Raw genomic sequence first — 25,405 nt, 5'->3', positions numbered from 1 at the left:
TTCAGGCAAAACACCAATAATGCACATAAAATTAAATAAATCTTAAAAAAAAAAGCCCAGTGTAGTGGCACATGCCTTTTAATGCCTTTAATCCCAGCACTTAGGAGGCAGAGACAGGTGGATCTCTGAGTTCAAGGCCAGTCTGGTCTACAGAGCAAGTTCCAGGACTGCTCAGAAAGATCCTGTCTCAGACAGACAGAAAGACAGACAGAGAAAAATAGAAACAACTCAGAAACCAAAGCAAAATAAAACTAAAATGCCCAGAAGGAGGAGACTCCTTTCCTAGTAATTGCAGGAAAATCCTTATTTTGAGATCTGACTGGCAGATTTGAACTAAGGCCCACATCCAGGAGATGCAGAACAGCTCTGTACAGGTCTCTTGGACTGGGGATGGGAAAGAATGGTTTTCCCCAGAACGTTGAGGAAGTCACCAGAGGGGAGCCTGATGCTGCTGGATGGCCTGAGCGATGAGACCTCAGCAGCCTTCTGGGGCTCCCCATTCTGTCCTCCGAGCTTCCACAAGGGTAGGGGTGGTTCTTTTTATGGGGAAAGAAACCAGGACTTGGCAAGGTTGGGGCTCCTGACTAAAGCTGTACAACTCATTTGTGATTTGAGTCCTTGTCTGTCGCAAAGATCATGCTTTATTTGAGACAATTTGCATAGGGGCATTGGGCTTCCGAGAGAAGGGAGAGTATAAGCCAATGCTGAGCCAGGCAGGCCGGGAGGGTTTCCTTGCTAGGTAGGAACTAAAACAGTAATAATCTGGTTAGACTGTTGGAAGAGTGAGAATCAGGAAGGCAGAAGCTGGGGAAGGTCTTATCTTGTGACTGTATTCTAGGCCGAGCAGCACCTCCTAGTGGCCGTTACTCACATGTGGCAGCTGTGCTTGGTGGCAGTGTCCTGCTGGTGGCTGGGGGATATAGTGGCCGGCCTCGTGGGGACTTGATGGCTTACAAGGTGCCCCCCTTCGTGTTTCAGGCACCTGCTCTGGATGTGAGCGCTGGGCTGACAGGGAGAGGGTGGCTGTGGGAGGAGGTGGCATGGTCTCTACAGATGAGGGGTGAAGTGGAGAGCAGTGGGAAGAACAGGGTGTCCTGTAGTATAGATTTTCTTTCCCAGGGCTCAGGGAGAATGGGCTGGGGTCCTTAAGGCACTGAATGATAGGGATTACCTGGGGCAATCACAGGGGTAAAGTTGGCAGACAGCTCCAGGTCTTTGAGAGCAGTGTTGTTTCCTGTGTCCCATGTCTCTGCAGTACCACTTGGACTATTGTTCCATGTACACAGACCACAGTGTCTGCTCCCGAGACCCGGAATGTAGCTGGTGTCAGGGGGCTTGCCAAGCAGCCCCTCCTCCTGGGACCTCCTCAGGAGCAGTGAGTAACTGCCCTGGGCCCTCTGTCCACTATCGCAGAGGCCTGCCTTTAACTCTCCCTGCCTAAATGGTCAGCCTTCTAAGGTCCTCATTCCTGCTTCCTGCCTCACCCATCCAGAGCCTTTACCTCTCCTAAACCCTGAGCCCCTTTGACCTTAGGAACCTGGTCCTGGATACCTGAGCCCTTGTTCTTGGTTTCCTGTAGAGCCATGGTTCTCAGCCTCCCTAATGCTGTGGCCCTTGAATACAGTTCCTCATGCTGTGGTGACCCCAGCTATAAAGTTATATTAGTTGCTTCTTCATAACTGTAGTGTTGCTACTGTTAGGAATTGTAATGTAAATACCTAATATGCAGGGATGGTCTAGGTGACCCCTGTAAAAGGGTCTTTCAGCCCCCAAAGGGGTTGTGACACACAGGCTGAGAACCACTGGTATAGACCAACCCTGCTTCAGTTTCCTGTTGGCCACATGGCTCTCCCTCCAGCCCAGCCCATGTACCCACAGTTCTTCTCAGCTCTCTTGAGTTCCAGAGGACAGTATGCATTGACTTTACTCTTTCTTACAGTGTCCAGCGGCCAGCTGCCTGGGCCTAGGCCGTCTCCTAAGTGACTGCCAAGCATGCCTAGCCTTCAGTAGCCCCACAGCTCCTCCCCGGGGACCCGGGGCCTTAGGTTGGTGTGTACACAATGAGAGCTGCCTTCCTAGGCCTGGTGAGTATCAGTAGCAGTGGGGGAGGGGCTCAGAGTCCCTCACACTGACCCTCCAGCCTCCCACACTTCCGTTCTCTCAGAGCAGGCCCGCTGCCGAGGGGAGCAGATCTCAGGCACCGTGGGCTGGTGGGGGCCGGCGCCTGTCTTCGTTACTTCCCTGGAGGCCTGTGTCACCCAGAGCTTCCTGCCTGGCCTGCACCTGCTCACCTTCCAGCAGCCCCCCAACGCCTCTCAGCCTGACAAGGTGGGGGCCAGGGGATGAACTTGACAGTTATGAACCTAGAGTTGCTTCTTTTCAAATAAGTCTTTGGGGGACAGTACTGGGGATGGAACCAAGGGCTTTGTGCATGCTAAATATGCATACAACCACCAAGCCAAATGTTAACTCTTTCTGTAACCCTTTCTGTTTTACTGTAGCAAAGTAAAGTGCTGTAACTTCACTTGGATTTCAAGCTGGATATGGTAGCACATATCTGTGATCCCAGCACTTGAGAATCTAAGGCAAGAGAGAAGAGTCTTGAATTCTAAGTCAGCCTGTACTATATAGTGACACTCTGTCTCAAAAACAAAACAAAAATCCAAAGCACTTCATTCCACACTGGTGGAGAAGGCATGGCGACCAGAATGGGAGGCAGCTGGGAAGTGATGAGGCGAATTCTGCAACTCAGCTCGCTCTCCGGTTTTGTTTCCACTGGCATCACTCATGTTTTGAGTGTGTCTTTCCACCTCCGTTTCCTCACACTTCATGCTCAGAGATTTGTCTCCTAGATGGTGAATCCTGTCACGTTGACAGTCATTAACCACCACAGCAAACAAGGTCGTGGTGATGCTCTTGCCTCAGTCTCCTGAATGCTGGCATCGAAGACACGTGCCACCAGACTCAGCTTGTTTTGTCTTAATATATCCAAGTACGCTTTCCCATATCAGAACTTAGGAAATACTTCCGCTCTTTTTTGTTAGTTGGTTTTCCTTTTGAGACAGAGTCTTGATATGTTGCCCAGGCTGGCCCTGGTAGCCTAGGCTCACGTGATCCTCCTCCGGCTGCCTTCTGAATAACTGGCACTGTAAGGCACACGTTCCTGTGTGCCCCCTCTTCCCTTCCTAAGGAGCCTAGGTAGGCCTTGGGCTTTCTGTGTGCCTGAGACTGATCTGCCTTCCTCCACCTCCTGAGGAAAGGAGTTACAAGCCTCTGCCACAGTGCCCGCTCACTCTTCTTATTTTGGACGGTTATATAATATTCTGTTTACATTTAAATGCTATGCTTGTATGGGTTTATTTAATTATTGCTTTTGGGAGAAGGTCTAGCTGTGTAGTCCTGGCTGGCCTCTGTTCTTCTGCCTAAGTCTCTCAAGTATGGGTTTATAGGTGTGGTCCTACAAGTCCAGGTCCCGTGAGTTACATAAATAGTCTCGTGATGAGTACTTGGGTTGTTCTGTTCTGCTGTGTTGTTACTAGGAATGCTGGGCCTACCCTTGGAAGGGCTAGTGAGAGAGCAGGGAACTGAGGACAAAGATGCCAAAGGGTCCAGCTTTCAAGTTTAAAGGACATGTTTTTATGTGTTGTTTTTGTTTGCGATAGGTTCTTACTATGTAGCCCTGGATAGCCTGGAACTCCCTAGGTAGGCCAGGTTGGCTTTGAACTCACAACTAGCTGCCTGCTTCTGTCTCTTAAGAGAGGACAGCTTTGTGGAGATGACTATTTTCTTCTATCTTATGTAGGTTTTGGAGACCAAACTCAGGTCTCCAGGCTTCCATGGCAGCCACCTTTACCCCACAGGCATCTTGCTGGCCCCTTAGTCTTTTGAGTTTTGCTATGACCTGAAGAAGAGTTTGACTTGGGGGTCCAGGTAGAACCTGTTTATACTGTCTGAATTGGTCTTGACACTTTTTCTAGAGGGATGATAGGCAAGCTGCCTAAATTCAGTGCCCTGTCTCAGTTTCTCATTGATGAGGGTGATTTGGCCTGTCTTCTCTGGTACTGGTCTGGCCTGAGGGGTGTGGGTACTTAGTGATGGTCCAGAGAGGTACTTACATACACACCCCATCTCCAATGCTACAGGTCTCCATTGTCCGGAGTACAACTATCACCTTGACACCCAGCCCGGAGACAGATGTGTCCCTAGTCTACCGAGGCTTCATCCACCCTCTGCTGCCAGGAGGGCCAGGAGGCCCTGGGGCTGAGGATGTCGCTGTGTGGGCTCGGGCCCAACGCCTCCATGTCCTGGCCCGGATGGCCAAAGGTCCGGACACTGAGAACATGGTAAGGGATTCTAGAATATCCTGAGGTGATTTTGGTAAATATGGTCATGAGTGTGATTTGGGGCATCTGTGGTGATGTCAGGGTTCTGGGGGACAGTGGGGAGCATTCAGACATGGGGTGTATCCTTAGAGGAAGAAGGGGGCTATGGGGTTTTCATTTGTGAGCAGAATTTGGGAAGATTCTTGGAAGGATTAAGAAGGTCTGAGTGACAAATGAGATTCCCCTGAGGAGGAGGTGGGTTGTGGGGAGGAAGGCTGCTCCTTGAAGTTGAAGAAGGGAGAGCTGGTATCCTCAGAAGGGAGGATTGGGGGTTTGAAGGAGAGTGGAGAGGTGTGAGGTCCAGTCTGTTGCTCACCCCACTGCAGGAGGAGGTGGGGCGCTGGGTGGCTCAACAAGAGAAGGAGACACGGCGTCTGCAGCGCCCTGGCTCTGCTCGCCTCTTCCCACTGCCTGGGCGAGGCCACAAGTATGCAGTGGAGATCCGAGGCCAGCTCAATGGCTCGGCAGGCCCTGGGCACAGCGAGCTCACTCTCCTGTGGGATCGAACTGGAGTGCCAGGAGGCAGCGTGAGTATCTAGGATCCTTCTCTATTACTAGGCTCTGGCTTCAGATCCTCTGGGTTTTCCAAGTTTTAAGTGACAAAATCTTAACTCACTTGATCCTGACCTTAACTCCTGGCTTTCACTTTGGACATCACCTTGAACCTACCAGACTCTAATATTTGATCCTAGACCCTGATATGATTTCTATATTCTTTTGGAAGATACTAGGAGGGAAGCCAGGGCCTTGTGCATTCTAGTAAGTGTTCTACCACTGAGCCACACCCCTGGCCCTAACTGGAGGATTCTAGGCAGGGGTTCTACGACTGAGTCACACCCCAGCCCCTCATTGGGAGATTTTAGGCAGGGACTCTACCTCTGAGCCATGCCCCAACCCCTCTCTGGGGGATTCTAGGAAGGGGCTCTACCCCTGAGCCATGCCCCAGCCCCTCCCTGGGGGGTTCTAGGCAGGGGCTCTACCCTCGTGTTCCCCCAACCTCTGATTTGTGGATCCTAGACAAGTGCTTCACTCCTGAGGTACACCTAATCCCCATTCATATTCTGTCCTCTGTCCAGATCTGACTCCTCCCTGACCCCTCTCTTCTACTCTTTGACCTCTAGTCTCTAGAGTCCTTCAGACCCTGCCCCTTTCCTGTGCCAATTTCCTGAATCGCCATTGTAGTTCTCATGTGGTCACCACCTCCAGTTGACCTCAAACCTGACTCCTTCCTGTGTGCCCTGCCCCAGGAGATCTCCTTCTTCTTCCTGGAGCCCTACCGCTCTTCGGCCTGCACCTCCTACTCCTCCTGCCTAGGCTGCCTGGCTGATCAGGGCTGTGGCTGGTGCCTCAACAGTGCCACCTGTCACCTGCGCCAGGGAGGGGCCCACTGTGAGGATGATGGGACCGGCGAGTCCCTGCTGGTGCTGGTACCTGCCCTCTGCCCACTCTGTGAGGAGCATCGAGACTGCCATGCTTGCACCCAGGTGTCTGCTGGGATAGGTTCCCTCAGAGGTGCACGGACAGTAGAGGGCCCTGGTGAGGGCAGATGGTGGGGAGTAGAGGAGGTGAGAACTGGGAGTCGGAGTGTGCCCCCCGGCAGAGGTCAGAAAAATCATTGAGCATTCTTCACCAGGGGGAGGTGAATGTTTATCCGCTTGACCATCATCAGCCTGGAGAAAGTGATCAGGCCTGCTAGTTCCAGATGGGGACATCCAGCTTACTCTGCTCTGCTGCCTGTTTTTAGTTCTAGTGACCTGCAGGGAGGCCATGGGTCCCAGACTCTCCTGGTCATTCAGTCCTGTGCAGAGCTGTGTTTCATTGGCTAGAAATTGATCCTTTTTCTTTTTGATCCTCAGTCTTGCTATTTAGCCTGGGTTGGCCTCCAACTCATGATTCTTTTGCCTCACCTCCCAAGTGCTGGGCATGTGGCACCGTGTTGAACTGCCAGTTGGGTTTTGTGTTGGCTCCTGGTCTAGTGGCTGAGGTTGGGAAAGTATTTGCCCCTTCGCCTTTCTCCCCCCTTAAATCTACCTGCCCCCTACTCCTGACAGAAGTGCTGTTATCCAAAGAGGTGAAGTGAAGGCTAGGTAGACAGACACATGACTGTGGCTGAAGATGGTTGCAGGTGGACCAGGGGCAGGAGGGAGCGGCCTCTGGATTCTGGGCAGATGACGGCTGAGTTCTGACCTTGTCCCCCCACCCCAGGACCCCTTCTGTGAGTGGCATCAGAGTACCAGCCGCAAAGGGGACGCAGCATGCAGCCGGCGAGGCCGTGGTCGAGGTGCTCTGAAGAACCCAGAGGAATGCCCCCCACTCTGTAGCCAGTGAGTCCAGCTAGGGCTGGGAGGGGTTGGGCGTGCATGGAGGTGTGGGCTGTGGTGACCTGGGCCTGCTTTTACCCACAGACGCCTGACCTGTGAGGACTGCCTGGCCAACTCTAGCCAGTGTGCCTGGTGCCAGTCCACGCACACCTGCTTCCTGTTTGCTGCCTACCTGGCCCGGTACCCACATGGGGGCTGCCGAGGCTGGGACGACAGGTTCGCTCAAGGGTTAGACTTGATGAGGTGGAGCTCCCAGCAGGGGAGTGTCCTGCGCTCTGACCCCTAGCCCTTGTCACTCCACAGTGTGCATTCAGAGCCACGGTGCAGGAGCTGCGGTGGCTTACTGACTTGTCACGAATGTCTGCAGAGCCACGAGTGTGGTTGGTGTGGCAATGAAGACAACCCCACTCTGGGACGGTGAGGGACTTGGCTGCTTGGGTGGGAATCCTGACTCTCCCAGCTAAATGATTTTAATGACTGGTTCCTCTGCCCTCTTCCCGCCCTCCGTCCTGTAACTGCCCTCCTGTTTCCTTATTGCTATCTATGTCTTCTCCTTTGCTTTCCCGCTTTCTTTCCTGTCTCTTCCCATCTCTGTCACTGTTCCCTGTTGTCTTGTATTTCTATATTGTACCCCCTCTGATCTCTCACCCCACAGGTGCCTACAAGGGGACTTCTCTGGACCGCTGGGTGGGGGAAACTGCTCCTTGTGGGTGGGAGAAGGCCTGGGACTGCCTGTCGCTCTCCCTGCCCGCTGGGCTTATGCCCGCTGTCCAGATGTGGATGAATGCCGCCTGGGCCTGGCGAGGTGTCATCCACGGGCGACCTGCCTGAACACGCCTCTCAGCTATGAGTGTCACTGCCAGCGTGGATACCAGGGCGATGGCATCACACACTGTAACCGCACGTGAGTGAGATGTGGGTTGCCATAAAAGTGTTGTCTCAGGTGCTCAAGAAAGAGGGAAGAAGCCATCATGGTACTTGACTCTCAGTAGAACTGGTATCCCCAGTTAGCATGGAGTTTTCACCTTGCAGAAGAACCTCAGTGGGATGCAGGGTGCCCAAGGTAACCTTTTACCATAGGAACAGGATGCACCTGAGTTGTGGGCCATAACCTTCAGAATTGCGTGGAGATGGAAGAGGACCTAGTTGGAAGGGAGTTTTCGTAGTGGTGCTATGTGGTTTCTATGGAGACAGGTATCACCATGTGTGATAGGGTTGTCTTGGAAACAGGTTTACTTGCACAGCACAGGACCATGGGAAGAAGCAGCCACTAGTGAGAGTGTTGCAGTGGGTGGAAATGGTGGGGTGCTTTGAGGACTCTGCATCCACCCGTTCTCCTCCACCTCTGCCATGGTTCTTCAGGTGCCTGGAAGACTGTGGCCATGGTGTGTGTAGCGGTCCCCCGGACTTCACTTGCATGTGTGACCTCGGTTGGACCTCTGATCTGCCCCTACCCACACCTGCCCCAGGACCCCCTGCCCCACGTTGCTCTCGAGACTGTGGCTGCAACTTCCACAGCCACTGCCGCAGGCGGGGACCTGGCTTCTGTGATGAGTGCCAGGGTAAGCCACCATGGTCTGAGTCTCATGGTCAGCCTTACAGGGACACCCCCCTCTTCTTTTTAGGACTCTAGCTTCTTCCTTTCCGAGTCTCTCTGAAGGTTGTGCTGTGACCCCTGCCCTAGTCCCTGCTCCTGTTTCATCTCTCTGATCTGGCCTCACTCCCCTCTTTTGGGACTTGCTGTTTCTTCCCTGGCCTAGGCCTTGTTTGACTCTTTGAAGCAGCTTGGGAGGGGACCTGGGCCCCTTCATGTCCTTGCTCTTGACTTTGTGTCCTACCTCCTGGGACCTCCACAGATTGGACATGGGGGGAGCATTGTGAGCGGTGCCGACCTGGCAGTTTTGGCAATGCAACGGGCTCTGGAGGCTGCCGACCCTGCCAGTGTAATGGGCATGGAGACCCACGCCGTGGCCATTGTGATAACCTCACTGGTCTCTGCTTCTGCCAGGACCATACTGAGGGGGCCCATTGTCAGATCTGCTCTCCAGGATACTATGGGGACCCCCGGTAAGTCAAGAACTCATGGGGCTGGGCAGAGAGGGGTTAGGGACCCCATAGGGTAAGACCGGATTGCGGTGACACTGTCTCTCCTCTGTTCTGCAGAGCTGGTGGATCCTGCTTCCGGGAGTGTGGGGGTCGTGCCCTCCTCACCAATGTGTCCTCAGTGGCTCTGGGCTCCCGCCGCTTTGGGGGACTGCTGCCTTCAGGTGGTGGGGCAGCAAGAGCTGGACCTGGCCTCTCCTACTGTGTGTGGGTTGTCTCGGCCACAGAAGTGCTACAGCCCTGTGCTCCTGGGACCCTTTGTCCCCCACTCACTCTAACTTTCTCTCCAGACAGCAGCACCCCCTGCACTGTGAGCACTGAGGGGGCTAGGGTTCAGTTTATAAGCCAGAATCGTGTTCCCTTCCCAATCTGAACCCCCTAGATAGATCCTGACCCCCGTCATTGGTTTATTTGTTTGAGCTTGCATATCTAAAACTGTTTGTTGGGTCATCTGGCCCTTTGTTCTTGGCTCTAAGATCCTCCCATTTCCCAGTTCTTTTCTGTTTCCTAAACTCCTGCCTCTCATTCTTTAGATTCTCCAGCACCTCCTCCCAGACCAGCCATGGTCAGTTCTTACACCTCGTGTGCTCTCCCTGGTTCATTAGAAGTGACTTCCACTACTGTGTATTAAGGGAGAAGTCTGGTGCCAGGATGTCTGGTTTATTAGCTGTGTCTACTTTGGACACAGGATGGGAGGGGCAGCCTCCGTGCTCCAGACATAATGGTCAACCCTATGTATTCAGCTAGTCCGTTCCCTAGACTCACATGGCTTTCTCCTGTTCTCATTTTCTCATGTTCTCTCTCTGGTGTAGACTCTTAACATGGAGCCTAGACTCACAGTGAACTCACGGTCCTGCCTCACACCCCCCTCCCCCCGTGTAGCTGAGATTGGAAGCACATTTACTGCACTACTGCACTCCCCCAGCCTCCACACAGATCCATAACTCTTGTTTCTGGACCTTTTTCAGCTGAGCTACGTCCTGGCCTTTGATGGGTTCCCACGCTTCCTGGACACTGGTGTGGTGCAGTCAGACCGGAGCCTCATCGCTGCCTTCTGTGGCCAGCGGCGGGACAGACCCCTCACGGTGCAGGCTTTGTCTGGTATGGGAGCTTGATGGAGTGGGATCTGTTTGTCTTGGGCATCTCCTCATCCTTCAGTGTTGGCACAGAATCCAGCCCAGGGTGCTTGGGTGCTAGGCACATTCTCTCCTGCTGGGCCCCATTTCTAGCTCTCACTGGTGGATTCTAGTCAGGTGTTGTCTCTCCAGCTCCATCTCAACCCTCGTTCTGAGTTTTTACATTTTTTTCTTTTTAAGCTGGGCTTTGTGTCCCATGCTTCTGCCCCATCACTGATTGGGCATAGGACCCGGGCCCCAGCTCAGGGACTGACGTGGGTTGCAGGTGACAACAGTCCTTTCTCTCCTGCACTGTGGTTGAGAGAAACAGAACTTTGCTGGCTGGGCTGGTTCTGGAGAAAGGGACAGGTAGGGTCTGTCTGTGAAGCACTTGCACTGTTGCTGGTGACCCTTACACTTCTCAGCCAGAGTTGTGTCCCTTGGGAGACATTTGACAACGTCTGGACACATTTCGAGTGACAGTGAGGGATACTTCTGTCATCTGGCAGGTAGACAGAGATGCCACTGTTCATAGTGTAGTACACAAGAGTGTTCACACCAAAGAATTGCCCAACTCTGAGCAGCCACCTGACTGAGAGGAGGAGAAACTTAGGAGATGGAGACGTGGGAGAGGGAGTACCAAGGGAGACCTGACTTTCAGCAGGCTCAGCTATTGGGACTGGAGGAAAGGGGTGAATTGGAGCCAGTTTGCTGTAGCATTTATAAAACACAGGCCATGAGGGACTGTCACACTGAGCTGGCCTGAGTTAGACATGGATACATGTGCTGCCCTTATGGACTGGGGAGGGGGACAAACTGCCTCTTTCACTGAGGCAGTGGGCAGGAATGGGCCCTGTCCCACCTTGGGAGCTGGAGCCAGGCAAAACTTTTTTTTTTTTTTTTTTTTTTTTTTGATTTTTTTTGAGACAGGGTTTCTCTGTAGCTTTGGACCCTGTCCTGGAACTTGCTCTTGTAGACCAGGCTGGCCTGGAACTCACTGAGATCCACTTGCCTCTAACCTCCTCTCCCAGTGCTGGGATTAAAGACGTGTGCCACCATTGCCTGGCCCAGACAAAGCTTCTTTAAAAAGGGGAATTGGGCTAGAAGCGAGGTCAGAGGCATGGGAGGACAGCTTTTCCAGGCAGAGGAGTAGCAGGAGCCAGGCTCTGAGAGTAGGCTGGAGGGGCCAATGCTAGGGTGTACAGGATTGCAACAGTGGGAGATCCTGAGTTCAGAGGAGTCTCTAGGGCCCTATTCGTACCAGAAAGGAAGTGTTTTATTTGAAATAAGGTCTCACTGGGAAGCCTAGGGTCCCTCAAACTCATTGCAGTTCTGTTTCTTCAGTTTCCCTAGTAATGGGATTGTTACAGGGGTAAGCTGCTGTATCTGATCTCACTTCCTCCATTCCTTCCTTTGTTGATCCAGGCTTGGTCTCAGCCTAGGTCAGCCTTGAACTGACCACGTAGTTGAAGATGACCTTGAACTCCTGATCCTCCTGCCTACCTCTCCCCAGTGTTGGGATAATAGGTGTGCACCTCCCTCCCAGGTTTTATGTAGTGCTGAGAACTTAACCCAGGTCTGTGTCCATGCGAGGCAAGCATTCCACAACCTGAGTCAGCTACATCCTAGCGATGACCTTGAACTCGGAGGCTCCTGAGTTCTGGGATTGTAGGTGTGGCACCACCACAGTTCTCTGTCTCAGGAAAGCTGCTCTTGCTGAAGAGCACTGGGAGCTGTGGGAGGTTTGCAGATTCACGGCTGTAAAGATCTCAAGGGCTGCTGGAGGGTAGAACATCGGGCAGCCAGGAGATAGTGGGGGATGCTACTGGTGTCCAGGGAGACGAGACATAGCAGGCAGTGGCTAAATAGAGAAATGTAGGCTTTATTTTTTGATTGTGTGTGTCTGTGTGTGTGTGTGTGTTGGCAGGGACAGTCCATGTGTCTGTATATGGTACATGTTCTATGATAGAGCTAGGTCCTTAGCCTGAGATTTAGTTTGAAAATGGCTGGAATTTAGAGCCAGGTGTGGTGGCGCACTCCTGTAACCCTAGCCCTTGGGAGGAAGAGGCAGGAGGAGCTGGAGCTCAAGGCCCTCCTCAGCCAGAGTTCAGGGTCAGACCGTTTCTAAAAGACAACCTCCCACTCAAAACCAAAGTGTCTTGCTGGGCAGTGGTGGTGAGTGCCTTTAATCCCAGCAGCCCAAGGAGTGCGTGCATTTAATCCCAGCAGGCACAGGCAGGTGGTTCTCTGAGTTCAAGGTCAGCCTGGTCTACAAAGCGAATTCCAGGACAGCCAGGACTATGTAGAGAAATCCTGCCTTGAAAAAAACCCAAAAACCTAAAGTGTGTGGAACCTGGTAGACTGAGTAGGGAGCCATGTGTAAATGGCGGGTTTCCATGGAGGTCCTTGTTCGCCAGCATGGGAACAGTGCCCAGACTGGGGCTCCAGCCAGCTCTCCACCTCTTTCCCCACAGGGCTACTTGTGTTGCACTGGGAGGCCAATGGCTCCTCGTCCTGGGGCTTCAACGCTTCTGTGGGCTCTGCCCGATGTGGATCAGGGGGCCCTGGCAGCTGCCCTGTTCCTCAGGAATGTGTGCCCCAGGATGGGGCTGCAGGTGCTGGGCTCTGCCGCTGTCCTCAGGGCTGGGCTGGCCCTCACTGCCGCATGGCTCTGTGTCCTGAGAACTGCAATGCCCACACCGGAGCAGGAATCTGTAACCAGGTACAGGTGGGACAGGTGGGACGGGAACTGCCAGGTGGGGTGGAGTGATGTTCAGGGCTCCTCTGAGTTTCTTTCTGCTATCCCCAGAGCCTAGGCGTGTGCATCTGTGCTGAGGGCTTTGGGGGCCCAGACTGTGCCACGAAGCTGGATGGTGGACAGTTGGTCTGGGAGACGCTTATGGACAGCCGCCTCTCAGCTGTGAGTTAGAGCAACACTTTGTCCTGTGGGTCAGTCTTCCACCTCTGTTCTTGGGAGTGCCCATAAACCTTCCACCTAGGGCTGGCACTTTGTCATGACCCTGACCTGACCTCCGGCATCCTCATTCCCACTCCAGGACACTGCTAGCCGCTTTCTCCACCGCCTGGGACACACCATGGTAGAGGGACCTGATGCCACCTTGTGGATGTTTGGGGGCCTGGGTCTGCCCCAGGGCCTGCTGGGAAACCTGTACAGGTAAGGACTGCTGAGATGTCTGTTAACTGGCTCACCCTAGTGATTGCAGGAAAACCTCTTGGGTGAGGGACACCTCAGAGGTGGTGGGAACACTTGTTATAGGAAACTCACCTGACTGTGGGCACCAGGGGATCAGCCCAAGGGGTGCTAGGACATCTTAAAGGATGTGGGGAGCATGACTGCTTAGAAAGACATGTTTTGATCTTGGCTCCAGGTATTCAGTCAGTGAGCGCAGGTGGACACAAATGCTGGCAGGAGCTGAGGACGGGGGCCCAGGCCCATCACCCCGCTCCTTCCATGCAGCTGCCTACGTGCCTGCTGGCCGTGGTGCCATGTATCTTCTGGGGGGCCTCACAGCTGGGGGTGTTACCCGTGACTTCTGGGTCCTTAACCTCACTACCCTGCAGTGGAGACAGGAGAAGGTAAGCCTCTGTCTCCACCCTAACCCTGTCCTCACAATAGGTCCAACAGTTCCTTTGAGTTTCATTACCAGAGGGATCTGTCCTCAGGGTTTCAACAGAAGTGTGGGAATAGTGCTGCCTGGGAGTGTATCTTAGTGGTAGAGCCCCTGCCTAGAATCCCCCAGTGAGGGCTGGGAGTGTGGCTCAGTGGTAGAGCCCCTGCCTAGAATCCCCCAGTGAGGGCTGGGAGTGTGGCTCAGTGGTAGAGCCCCTGCCTAGAATCCCCCAGTGAGGGCTGGGAGTGTGGCTCAGTGGTAGAGCCCCTGCCTAGAATCCCCCAGTGAGGGCTGGGAGTGTGGCTCAGTGGTAGAGCCCCTGCCTAGAATCCCCCAGTGAGGGCTGGGAGTGTGGCTCAGTGGTAGAGCCCTTGCCTAGAATCCCCCAGTGAGGGCTGGGGTATGGATCAGTGGTAGTTGCCTTGTTTCGCTTACACCACGTCCTGGAATCAATCCTCAGCACCACAGTAAGTTAGGGAGTTGTGAAATTGAATTTACTGATCAACCTAGGTTAAATATTTGTAGTTACAAGCTGATCCCTGGACAAGGGCCTGGGACACTCCGGTTGACCTATGGGATATAGTTCCACCCAACTACAGAGAGAACAGAGGAGTAATTATGGACTTTTGGTGCCTGGAGAAGTGGGTGTGGAGTGGGCAGAAGCTGCCTGGGCCCGGGCAGGCCAGGGTCTGCACAGTCCTGTGGAGCTCTACGCCTTACCTGGGGCTGATCTTCTCCATAAAGCGAGTCTTCCTCCACCCCTTTGGGTGACACTAGCTCTCTATCTTACAGGCCCCTCAGAACATGGAGTTGCCGGCTGTTGCCGGTCACACCCTTACCGCCCGTCGAGGCCTGTCTCTGCTCTTGGTGGGTGGCTACTCTCCTGAAAATGGCTTCAACCAGCAGTTGTTGGAGTACCAGCTGGCAACTGGCACCTGGGTATCTGGAACCCAGAGTGGGACACCCCCAACAGGTGGGGCTGCCATGAAAACTGTTTGGACTGTACTTAATCTTCCAGTCTCCTCCCACATTCTGGTCACGGCCCATTATATTTAAAAAAAACAAAACCCAAAAACTCCTTGTTGTCTTCTGGCTCCAGGTAGCTTTCCAGGGACGCATCTTTGGCGTGTTCAGTTTCTCTGCTTCCCATCTCCTTACCAGGTCCTAAGATCTGCAACTCTCAGGGCCTCTTTTTTTTCCGTTTCTGTCTTCTCCCCTGTGTCTCCTGCAGCCTTGACCACCACCTGTCAGACATTCTGCCACCCTGCCTTCCTCCTTCTACCCTGTGACATCTTCCCAACCGTTGACTATCCTTCCTAGGGCTGTCTCCTAGACCCTAAGGAGAGAGAAAGAATGAAGGTCTCCTCAAGACTCTGGCCACAGGGCCGTTCAGGAAGGGATCAGGGGACACTCCTGACTGCCAACCCTTCCTTCCCTGCCATCTCTGTGGTCCTTCTGCCCCTCTAGGTCTCTATGGTCATTCCGCAGTCTACCACGAGGCCACCGACTCCCTCTATGTGTTTGGAGGTTTCCGCTTCCATGTGGAGCTCGCAGCGCCTTCCCCGGAGCTCTACTCTCTGCATTGCCCTGACCGTACCTGGAGCTTGCTCGCACCTTCTCAGGGGGCAAAGGTTAGGACAGCTGGCTATAGCTGCAGAAGGAAGGTTCCCTAAGCACTGGCTTTCCCCACCCAGATTCTTGCCTCCTGTCCCTTCCTTTCAGTCCCCTGTGCTGAACTATGTTAATGCCAATTGCTTTATTTTCCATCCTGGTTTGGAGGAAAGAATCCTTGGCCAGGAAATCAGAGGCATGGTTTCTGCCCCAGCACCACCCTGACAGATCCCCTCCCCTTCTTCAGCCCCCCATCTATGGTATCCTGTAACCTCTGCCTTTTAAGTCTAAGGAAACCGGTGTGGGGGAGCAGGAACCTGTCAGTGCTGGTAGGGACAGTTACATGTGATGAACACACATCCCTAAGCCCCTCTGAGGCAGAGGGGACAGAGAGCGAGTTTACAGGGAACAGAGTAGGTTGTGGGGCCCAGAGGATGGCTCTGTGGGCTACTCTGCAGTACTCCAGAGTTTTCCTTTAGAAGAAGATGAAGGCAGAATAAGTTGGTTGAGGCAGGAGGGACATTTATGGGTGGCAGCTGGGTAGGGAAGGAGCATGTGGAGCCAAGGGTGGAACTCTGACAGGCCCTCCCTATATATGTCTCCCAACAGCCCCGTCCCCGGCTTTTCCATGCTTCAGCTCTGTTAGGAGACACCATGGTGGTCCTTGGGGGGCGCTCAGACCCTGATGAATTCAGCAGTGATGTTCTGCTCTACCAGGTCAACTGCAACACCTGGCTTCTGCCCGACCTCACACGTGAGTCCCTGTTGCTATCCCCAGGAGGCTGGGAGACATCCATGTGGAGCCCTGTCCATGGTCAGGGGACCCTGAGCCTCTTTAGAAGTCACTCGGGCCTCTTAGCATCCACCGGCAAAGTCTCTTTCCCTCCATATATTTAGAGATCACAGAGTTACTGTCTTATGTATGTATACATACATGTATGTATGTATACATACATGTATGTGTGTGTGTGTGTGTGTGTGTTTATGTGTATTCTAACCACGTGTGGTGGTTAGAAGTCAACTTGAAGGAGTTGGTTCTGTCCTTCCACATGTGGGACCTGGGAATTAAACTCAGGTCATCAGGCTTGGTGGCGAATGCCTTTCACTACTGAGCCATCTCATGGATCCTTTCTTTTTTTCTTAGAATGGTTTGTTTTTGTTTATTTAATGTTTTTTTATTTTGACACATAGTCCTACTATGTCAGTTTGGCTGACCTGGACTCGCTCTGTAGGTCAGCCTGGCCTTGAACTTACAGAGATCCACTTATCTCAATCCTGAGTGCTGAGATTAAAGGCGTGAATCACCACAGAAATATTTTTTTTTATTCTGGTTGGAAAAGTAATAGTAATCATTGTACATAATTTATAAAATGGGAAGAAAAACAAAAACTCTTAGCAACAACCACTGTTTCCAGTGGAAAGTATCTGCTGACAGAGGTTTCTGACCTGCCTGGTCCCGCAGTCATTCAGTCCCAAAGAAACACACATAGGCCTGCATTAATTATAAACTGGTTGGCCTATTAGCTCAGGCTTTCTTATTAATTCTTATGCCGGGCGGTGGTGATGCATGCCTTTAATCCCAGCACTTGGGAGGCAGAGGCAGGTGGATCTCTGTGAATTCGAGACCAGCCTGGGCTACAAGAGCCAGTTCCAGGACAGGCTCCAAAACTACAGAGAAAACCTGTCTCGAAAACAAACAAAGCAAAAACTCTTACATTTTACATTAGCTCATAATTCTTGTCTGTGTTAGCCATGTGTCGGTACCTTTTATCAGTGAGGCATTCTCCTGCTTCCTCTTGGTCTGGGTAATGGCTGCAGACTGAGGCTTTCTTCTTCCCAGAGTTCTCTTGTTCTGGTTTTCCCGCCTATACTTCTTGCCTGGCTACTCGCCAATCAGCATTTTGTTACACCAATACAAGTGACAGGTCTTTACAGGGTGTAAGACCATTGTCCCACAGCAAGTATCCTTCTAGGTTTTCTGTTCACAGCTTAGAAATGGGCTTAAATAATTGGATAGTCTAAGGACTGGAGAGATGGCTTAGCAGCTACGAATGCTCTCTGTGTATCCATAAAGACTAGAGTTCAGATCTCAGCACCCACATAACAAGTTGAGTGTCACACACATGCTTGTTACCTCAACTCCAAAGCAAGCAGAGACAGGAGGGTCACTGAAACTTATTAGCTTCCGGCCTAGCTAAGAAAACTCGGGTTCAAAGTTCAGGGAGAGACCCTGCCTCAAAGGAATAGGTAGAGAGTGATAGAGGACATCTGAGAGGATGGACACACTTATATACACACACTCATACACACACAAACACACTCACATTCACACACTCACACATACTCATACACACATACACAAACAAACACACTCACATTCACACCACACACATACTCACACACACACATACTCACACACACACTCACATAGACTCACATTCACACACTCATTCACACTCATACATTCACACATACACACATTCACACACATACACACATTCACTCACACACTCATACATATACACACACACTCACACACATTCATACACAATAATCTTTTAAAAATTGGAAATTTAAATATGTCGAAATGCGGAATGTACTCTAGAATAAATTTTACTTTTTTGAAGCTCAAAGAAACTTTCAAAATAAACAAACAAACAAAAACCTCAGTGCTGTTTATTTACTTACTATTATATTCTTAATACCTAGAATGCAGTAATTGTGTGTTAGTGGAAGAATACAAGGTGTGGGGGAAGTCTAGATAGCTTAGAACTGGAAAGGAATTTGTTTTTTGTAATAAGCAAAATGTTGACACAGAGAGAAAGAGAATGGGCATATGACTTTTTCCCCCAATGCTTCTGAGACACTCAGACCTTGCACATACAAGACAATTGTGTTATTATTGGTAGATTTTAGGCAAGTGCTCTAGGACTGAGCCATGTGCCTACCCCTCATTGGTGAATTCTATGCAAGCACTCTATCCCTGAGCCACCCCCCCCAGCTCCCAGCCCTAAAAACTCCACACCCCATATTGCTCCTTGTAAACCTGACTTCATTCTCCCCATCTGCTTCCCTCTCCCCAAGGAGCATAGGAATGTGCTGTGCATCACATCCACCTCTGTTTTTACCAACATTGAGGGCCCCATTCTCCCACATCCAACTCTCTTCTCACCAACATCGATAGCCCTGTTCTCCCACATCCCACTGTTTTATCAACATTGACAGGGCCCGTTCTCCCACATCTTGTCTCCTTGGCTGTATAGGCAGGATTTTGGATAAATGCCCCACCACTGAGCCACACCCCCAGCCCCTCACTGGTATTTTTGAGATAGGGGTTCTACTGCTGAGGCACACCTCCGGCCCTCACTGATGAATGTCCAGTATGAGCTCTGTTGCTAAATCGTGACCTCAGACCCCATCTAACGTTTTCATTTCTTTGTGTACTGTGTGGCGTCTTATGTTTCTAGAACCTATGTTCTCTGTGTTTTCGCCTTCCCTTTTTTCATTCTCTCTTGCCCTCTCTAGTTTCCTTTTATTCAGAATCTACCTTTCTAAGATTCATTCTATCTTGGATTAAAAACACCCAGATATTAATTTATGTAATATGAAATTTAAACCGTTTAAAAATGATCAATAGAGCTTTGTGTGTAGCCAGTGGCAGAGTGCTTGCTTGGCATGCACAGTGCCCTTGGCTTCAGTTCCTAGCAGCGTATACGCACACGCACCTGCATGCACACACACACACATACACACACACTCACATACAAATAAATTATTATTTTGGTGGCATTTAGAGCTTTTATTGTCACATAGCTTTTAGTGCTGTGTGACCACCACCTCCATCTGGCTCCAAAATTTCTCTTTGCTCTTTCATATTTGCTTGTTTGTTTTTACAGTGCTATAGGCTGAGCCCATGCCTTGTGCCTGTTTGGCCAGCACTGTGTTGTTCAGCCACATACCCAACCACCGCTATTCTTTTGTTTTTGTTTTTAAGCTCTTTAGATATTTTATTTTACATGTATGTATATTTGTCTGTCTGTATGTATATGCACCACCTGTGTGCCAGTGCCTACAGAGGTTGCAAAGATGCACCAGATCCCCTGGGATCGGACTTACAGGTGGTTTTGAGCCACCATATGGGTGCTGGGAACAAGACCTAGGTCCCCTCCCGGTGCAACAAGTGTTCTTACCTGCTGAGTTCTCTTCCAGCTCCCACCTCTGTTCTTGTTCCTCTCCTCATGTTCTTTTTTCTGTTTGTCTACCTTTCTGTCCCTCTCTTTGCTGTCTGATTCTGCAGTCCTCCTGTGTGTCTGCCTGCTGTCACCATCTTCTTTGGATGTCCCTTCTGGCCAGTCTTTCGATGGGTTTCTTCTTTGTGTCTCTTGCTCTCTGCCTGTCTCTGAACACCCCGTCTTTCTTCAGGTCCAGCCTTTGTGGGATCCCCGATGGAGGAGTCGGTGGCCCATGCAGTAGCCGCAGTGGGTAGCCGCCTGTACATCTCTGGAGGATTTGGGGGAGTGGCCTTGGGTCGCCTGCTGGCATTGACCTTGCCTCCTGACCCCTGCCGTCTACTGCCTTCACCTGAAGCTTGTAACCAGTCTGGGGCCTGTAGCTGGTGCCATGGTGCTTGCCTCTCTGGGGATCAGGCACACAGGTAACCATAGTGACTGGCAGTTCGTTGCACAGGACATACTGGTGTCCTCTGAGAGCTTTAGGAGGTGGACTGGACTTGAGGCAGACTTTGGCGTTCGACCGACTGGTTCTGGCTCACACCTGGGGAAGTGAGTGATCATGCGGGGTAGAGGTTGTTGGGACTGTTCCAGTATGAGCCTTGCTTGTACCCCAAGGTCTCCCCTTCTGGAGGAGCTGGGTCGGAACTCGGTTGTAGATGACCAGTATAATTTAGACTAGCAAGGATTGAAGGCAGTGCTGTGCCCAGGGTGTTTGCAATATCATCTTCACTGGCAGGCATTGAGACTGGAAGCTCAGAAAAGGCTTCCAGTACCTGCTGAGACCCAGCTCTGATCAGCTGGACAGTCTCCTCAGCTGCAGTTCAGGGATCTAGACTGGAGGCCAAGCAGTTGCAGTTGCTTGGTTAACTCATTCGTCCTCTCTGTGGCTAGGATAGAAGCCTTTTGAGCATGTCACCGTGCATCCTGCAGTACTGTTAATAGATCTGACTTTGGATGCTGACCCACCCACCTACGGGCCTGCGTCATAGTAGGAGTTCCAGTTGTTTTTCTAAAATCTGGATAATGCTAAGAACCATGGACTTCTGAGGAATTATGGACCTGTGGTGTGGGTGGGAGTGAGGGGTGGGTGGAAAGCTTAAGTGGGAGCCTGAGCAGGGAGGGCTGAGAGGCACGAGGAGGTGGCACAGGAAGACCCGATCTGACTGTGCGAGAGGAGCACACTGTTTTGGGTTGGGATAGGGAACAGGGGACAGTTGATAATGTCTCAGGTTCCAGTGTCAGGTAGACATGGACTCATGTATCACCAGGACCCTGAGGTGCAGCTTAGGACATGGTGTCGGGAGGAGTTCTGCACCACCATGTTCCACAGACAAAGCATGAGTCCCAGATGCATGTGAGTGAGTCAGCCTCATGCCCTTTAGGTTGGGCTGTGGGGTGCCTCCTTGTTCCCCAATGCCTCGCTCGCCTGAGGAATGTCGGAGGCTGCGGACCTGCAGTGAGTGCCTGGCCCGCCATCCTCGGACCCTGCAGCCTGGAGATGGAGAGGTGCGTGGTGGGTAGAGGGGCAGGGGAACTGGTCTCCATTGTGGGTTTTGGATAGGAAGAACTGTGTCAGAAGGGATGCTGAGCTCCACAGAGCCCACCACACCCATTTCCCCACCAGGCATCCACTCCCCGCTGTAAGTGGTGCACCAACTGCCCAGAGGGTGCCTGCATTGGGCGTAATGGGTCCTGCACCTCAGAGAATGACTGCCGAATCAACCAGCGAGAGGTCTTCTGGGCCGGGAACTGCTCGGAGGCTGCATGCGGGGCCGCTGACTGTGAGCAGTGCACACGGGAAGGCAAGTGCATGTGGACACGGCAGTTCAAGAGGACAGGTACGTCTGTGGTCCTGGTCTCTAGAGGAGTTAGAGGCCTGGACCTCTGAGTCTCAGAGGAAAGCTGGGATATGAGGGAGGAAGGCTGGGGACTGGACTTCCAAGTCCGAGAGAGCAGGGCTTACACCTCTGGGGCTGGGGAAGAGCGGTGGTGTCGAGACTCCTTGAAGGAGTCTCTGAGATCTAGGCTGGTTACTTCCCTGTGCCCCCCAACCAGGGGAGACTCGCCGTATCCTGTCGGTGCAGCCCACTTATGACTGGACGTGCTTCAGCCATTCTCTGCTGAATGTGTCTCCTATGCCAGTGGAGTCCTCGCCCCCGCTGCCCTGCCCCACCCCCTGTCACCTCCTCCCCAACTGCACCTCCTGCCTGGCCTCCAAGGGTGCAGATGGGGGCTGGCAGCACTGTGTGTGGAGCAGCAGCCTCCAGCAGGTAATGCCCGTGTCCTGCTGCCAACCCTGGCATCCTCTAGCTCCAGCCCTGCTCTCCTTTCTCCTTCCTCTTGCCATCTCTTCGCTCCCTCCTGCTGTTGTGATCACGACTCTGCCCCTCCCTGCTGGACGTCAGCCCCTGTGTTCCTCTAGCTCTTATTCAGAGCCCAGTGAGACACTGCCAGAGAGGGCTGGGAGGACCCAGTTCAAATAGGGCAAACGAGGACCTTGCTTGTCTATGGGTTGGAGATGTGGCTGGTGGCAGTGGATGTACTTGACAGACACAGGTGGCTAGGACTTAACTAACTACCACATTGTTCGCTTCTGGAAGGTCCAGACTGTACCCACCTAGCGCAGTTTAGTTGTCCCAGTGGCCGACAAAAACATTTGCCTTGGCTACCCCAGTGAGAGATAAGTTGGATCTACCCTCCATCATCACATCTAGCAAGAAGTGCCTGATCCCCACTGATGCCTACTCTTCATACATTCCCTGGTGGCACAGGACCAGTGGTAGCGTGCCAGCTCACTGGGAACTGGGATTTGCTCAGCCATCCTCTCACCCTTCACCCAGTAGACTACAGTGTGGGGATGGGGGACAGGGCACAGCCATTAGAACTTCCATTCTAAGAGGTGATATTAGAAAGAACCCAGCAGTGCTCTCTGCATGTCCCAGCCCGTGAGGGCCCAGCACAGAGGACTGCCAGCTCCCAGAGCTAGAAGCCTCACCTGGGGGTGGCTTATTTACCTTGTAATCAAGTTTTAGGCTGTGGGCCTGGGAAGGTGGCTCACTCAGTAGAGCGGTCGCTCTTCAAACATGAAGACCTGAATTCCATGCCCACTACTCATGATCAGAGTCCAGCTGTATGGGACCTGCTTGTGATTCCAGTGCTCAGGAGACAGACAGGACCCTGGCCCTCCATGGCTACTCCAGCCTACTCAGTGAATTCCAGCCCAGTGAGAGACTGACTGAGAAACAAGGTGGTCAGTACCCGAGGTTGTTCACTGACCTCCACATGTATGCACACACAGAAGCTCAGCTGGGCCTGGGTTTGGATCTAGCATGGGTGCTGGTGTCCACACTCGAGTCCTTCTCAACCATCTCTTAGATCCTAGTTATTCTGAAGCAGGAGAATGAAGCTGCAGTGTGGTGATCTAGTGCTCAGGTGGCTGAGGCAGGAGGATTGCAAGTTCCAGGTCAGCCTGGGCTGTGTAGAGACCGTATCTGAGTCGTTGGGATTAGAACGGAATTTATGAGAATGTATCCCATGGCCAAGACACAAAAGTGTGTTTGGCTCCTCGGCTGAGTTCTGCTCGCTGCACTCTGCTCACAGGCAGCCTAGCCATGGGGTTTGTATTTCAGGATTGCATGATTGCTTTGTTTCTTTCTAAGTGCCCTTGGGCAGCCAGCCCAGATTAATCTCACCCATCTTATATTTCAGGTAAGGCCAAACACTAAATAAAATGCTCTTATACCCCGTGGTATATTCCCAAGGGCCTGAACCTCGTTCTGTGAACTACAGACTGACTTCTCACCCAGGACTCCTCCATATCCTGGCTGAGTTGGGAGTAGCCTGTTTGCCCCGAAGCCAGTCCCAAGTTTGTTGTAAGAAGTTGTGGCTTAGGTGCTGGAGAGGTGACTCAGTGGTTAAGAGTCCTACTGCACTGGATAGTGCTGGCCCACCTTTAATCCCAGCACTCGGGGCACAGAGGCAGGTGGATCTATGAGTTCGAGGCCAGTCTGGTCTACAGAGAGAGTTCCAGGACAGCCAAGCTACACAGAGAAACCTGTCTTAAAAACAAAATAAAACAAAAAAACCAAAAAGCATTGGCTGCTCTTCCAGAGGACCCAGGTTCAATTCCCAGCACCCACAAGGCAGCTCACAGTTGTCTGTAACTCCAGGATCCAGCACCCTCACACAGATGTACATGGAGGCAAAACATCAGTGCACATAAAATAGAAATAAACAAATTATTAAAAAAATATGAAGCAGGGGCTAGAGAGATGGCTCAGTGGTTAAGAGCATTGCCTCGTTTTCCAAAGATCCTGAGTTCAATTCCCAGCAACCACATGGTGGCTCACAACCATCTGTAATGATGTCTGGTGCCTTCTTCTGGCCTATAGGTATACACGCAGATAGAATATTGTATACATAATAAATAAATAAATAAATATTTTTTTTAAAAAAATAAGCAGCAGCTGTGTTTGTAACCCTGCTTGTGATACTCATCCTGTCCCTGTCCACTGTCTGCTTTCAGGTATAGGGAACAAATGTCTAAGTGTAGTGGGATCTTTGGGGCACAGGAGTCTCTTTTAATCTTTAAAAATTGCTTATTTTTGTTTTTTCAAGGCAGAGTTTCTCTGTGTAGCCCTGGCTGTCCTAGAACTTGCTCTGTAGACCAGGCTGGACTTGAACTCACAGAGATCCACCTGCCTTTGCCTCCTGAGTGCTGGGATTAAAGATGTGCACACTACCACTCAGCTCATTTATTTTTGTTTTTATTATATAGTTTTTTATATTACTATTATGTGAGATTTTTTTTTAATGCACTAGGCTGGCTTTGAACTACTACTCTTCATGACATTTATTCATTTTGGAAGGGGGTGCATGCATGTAGCGGTCAGAGGACAAGTTGTAGGAACCAGTTCAATTCTTCTACCATATGGGTCTCAGGAATCAAACTTAGGTCATCAAGTTTGGCAACAGATGTGTTTATCCTCTGAGTCCGCCCTGACTTTGATCTCTTGATTTTCCTGCTTTAGCCGCCCAAGTACTAGGCTTGCCCAGTTCCTTTTGGGGCATGGGTAGAGAGTTCAGCAGGGCTACACAGGGGCTCCCGCTCGCTGTGCCTCACCGTCCTTGGCATGTAACTGATGACCGTCTCTGCGTGTGTGCTGTCTCTTCCTGCCATTCCTTTCCTCTTCACTTACTCATCATCTCTGCATTCCAGTGTCCTCCCAGCCCAGGGCTCCGTGGTCTTTCCAGTTCCAGAACCCTGACCCTGTCTGGTTAAAGGGTCTGAGGGAGCTTATAATGGCCCAGCTTGTGTTCTGAGCTAGCTAAAGCCAGAGAGGGTGGGGCCTGGGAGAAAATGGTGCAGTCTGGGAAGTGTATTTGACTTTCTCTCCTGGTCTCCCCCCCCCCCACTTCCCTGGACAGTGTCTGAGCCCCTCCTACCTGCCCTTGCGATGTATGGCTGGAGGCTGTGGGCGACTGCTTAGGGGACCAGAGAGCTGCTCACTGGGCTGTGCTCAGGCTACGCAATGTGCCCTGTGCCTGCGACGACCCCACTGTGGCTGGTGTGCCTGGGGTGGCCAGGATGGAGGTGGCGACTGCATGGAAGGTGGCCTCAGTGGTCCCCGAGATGGTGAGAAGGGTTTGGGAGTTGGGCAAACTGGTTGGCGAGGGGCATGGAGAACAAACGGGAGTGATCCTGAGGGGGGATTCAGAGGTGGGGAATGGCCCAGGTGTCTGGGGCAGGTGGTGCAGTGATGCCCTGGGTGAAGCTGTGTCCTCTGCGGTCAGGACTAACATGCGGACGTCCTGGGGCATCCTGGGCCTTCCTGTCCTGCCCCCCGGAGGATGAATGTGCAAATGGGCACCATGACTGCAATGAAACTCAGAACTGCCACGACCAGCCCCACGGCTACGAGTGCAGCTGCAAGACAGGCTACACCATGGACAAGTGAGGTGGAGGGGGCTGGGCAGACAGTTAGGGGAAGAGTTGTGGGCTCAGTGAGG

The 25,405-nt window shown here is 52.0% G+C and overlaps 1 protein-coding gene across 3 annotated transcripts in view; it reads left to right on the top strand.

Moving 5' to 3' along the window:
* Positions 1 to 25,405, top strand: part of Megf8 (multiple EGF like domains 8) — a 49,361-nt gene that overhangs the window by 13,493 nt on the left and 10,463 nt on the right. For 2 of the 3 annotated variants that reach the window (XM_087907715.1, XM_087907718.1), the window contains exons 9-36: positions 839 to 993; positions 1,256 to 1,375; positions 1,940 to 2,084; positions 2,141 to 2,328; positions 4,143 to 4,343; positions 4,709 to 4,909; positions 5,630 to 5,866; positions 6,588 to 6,706; positions 6,788 to 6,919; positions 7,007 to 7,120; positions 7,359 to 7,607; positions 8,066 to 8,265; positions 8,560 to 8,770; positions 8,867 to 9,116; positions 9,775 to 9,907; positions 12,396 to 12,643; positions 12,731 to 12,841; positions 12,978 to 13,096; positions 13,311 to 13,518; positions 14,346 to 14,526; positions 15,021 to 15,184; positions 15,774 to 15,918; positions 19,587 to 19,818; positions 20,779 to 20,902; positions 21,021 to 21,234; positions 21,452 to 21,666; positions 24,824 to 25,031; positions 25,190 to 25,349. In XM_087907715.1, coding sequence (XP_087763841.1) covers positions 839 to 993; positions 1,256 to 1,375; positions 1,940 to 2,084; positions 2,141 to 2,328; positions 4,143 to 4,343; positions 4,709 to 4,909; positions 5,630 to 5,866; positions 6,588 to 6,706; positions 6,788 to 6,919; positions 7,007 to 7,120; positions 7,359 to 7,607; positions 8,066 to 8,265; positions 8,560 to 8,770; positions 8,867 to 9,116; positions 9,775 to 9,907; positions 12,396 to 12,643; positions 12,731 to 12,841; positions 12,978 to 13,096; positions 13,311 to 13,518; positions 14,346 to 14,526; positions 15,021 to 15,184; positions 15,774 to 15,918; positions 19,587 to 19,818; positions 20,779 to 20,902; positions 21,021 to 21,234; positions 21,452 to 21,666; positions 24,824 to 25,031; positions 25,190 to 25,349 — 4,984 coding nt within the window. The remainder of the gene's footprint in view (positions 1 to 838; positions 994 to 1,255; positions 1,376 to 1,939; positions 2,085 to 2,140; positions 2,329 to 4,142; positions 4,344 to 4,708; positions 4,910 to 5,629; positions 5,867 to 6,587; positions 6,707 to 6,787; positions 6,920 to 7,006; positions 7,121 to 7,358; positions 7,608 to 8,065; positions 8,266 to 8,559; positions 8,771 to 8,866; positions 9,117 to 9,774; positions 9,908 to 12,395; positions 12,644 to 12,730; positions 12,842 to 12,977; positions 13,097 to 13,310; positions 13,519 to 14,345; positions 14,527 to 15,020; positions 15,185 to 15,773; positions 15,919 to 19,586; positions 19,819 to 20,778; positions 20,903 to 21,020; positions 21,235 to 21,451; positions 21,667 to 24,823; positions 25,032 to 25,189; positions 25,350 to 25,405) is intronic. The other variant, XM_087907717.1, reaches the window with a different exon arrangement.

Source organism: Myodes glareolus, chromosome 1, assembly GCF_982192425.1.
Source record: "Myodes glareolus chromosome 1, mMyoGla1.1, whole genome shotgun sequence".
NCBI classification, from domain to species: Eukaryota; Metazoa; Chordata; class Mammalia; order Rodentia; family Cricetidae; genus Myodes; species Myodes glareolus.
The sequence above is the reverse complement of the archived record's forward strand: the minus strand, read 5'-3'. Positions and strand labels throughout refer to the sequence as shown.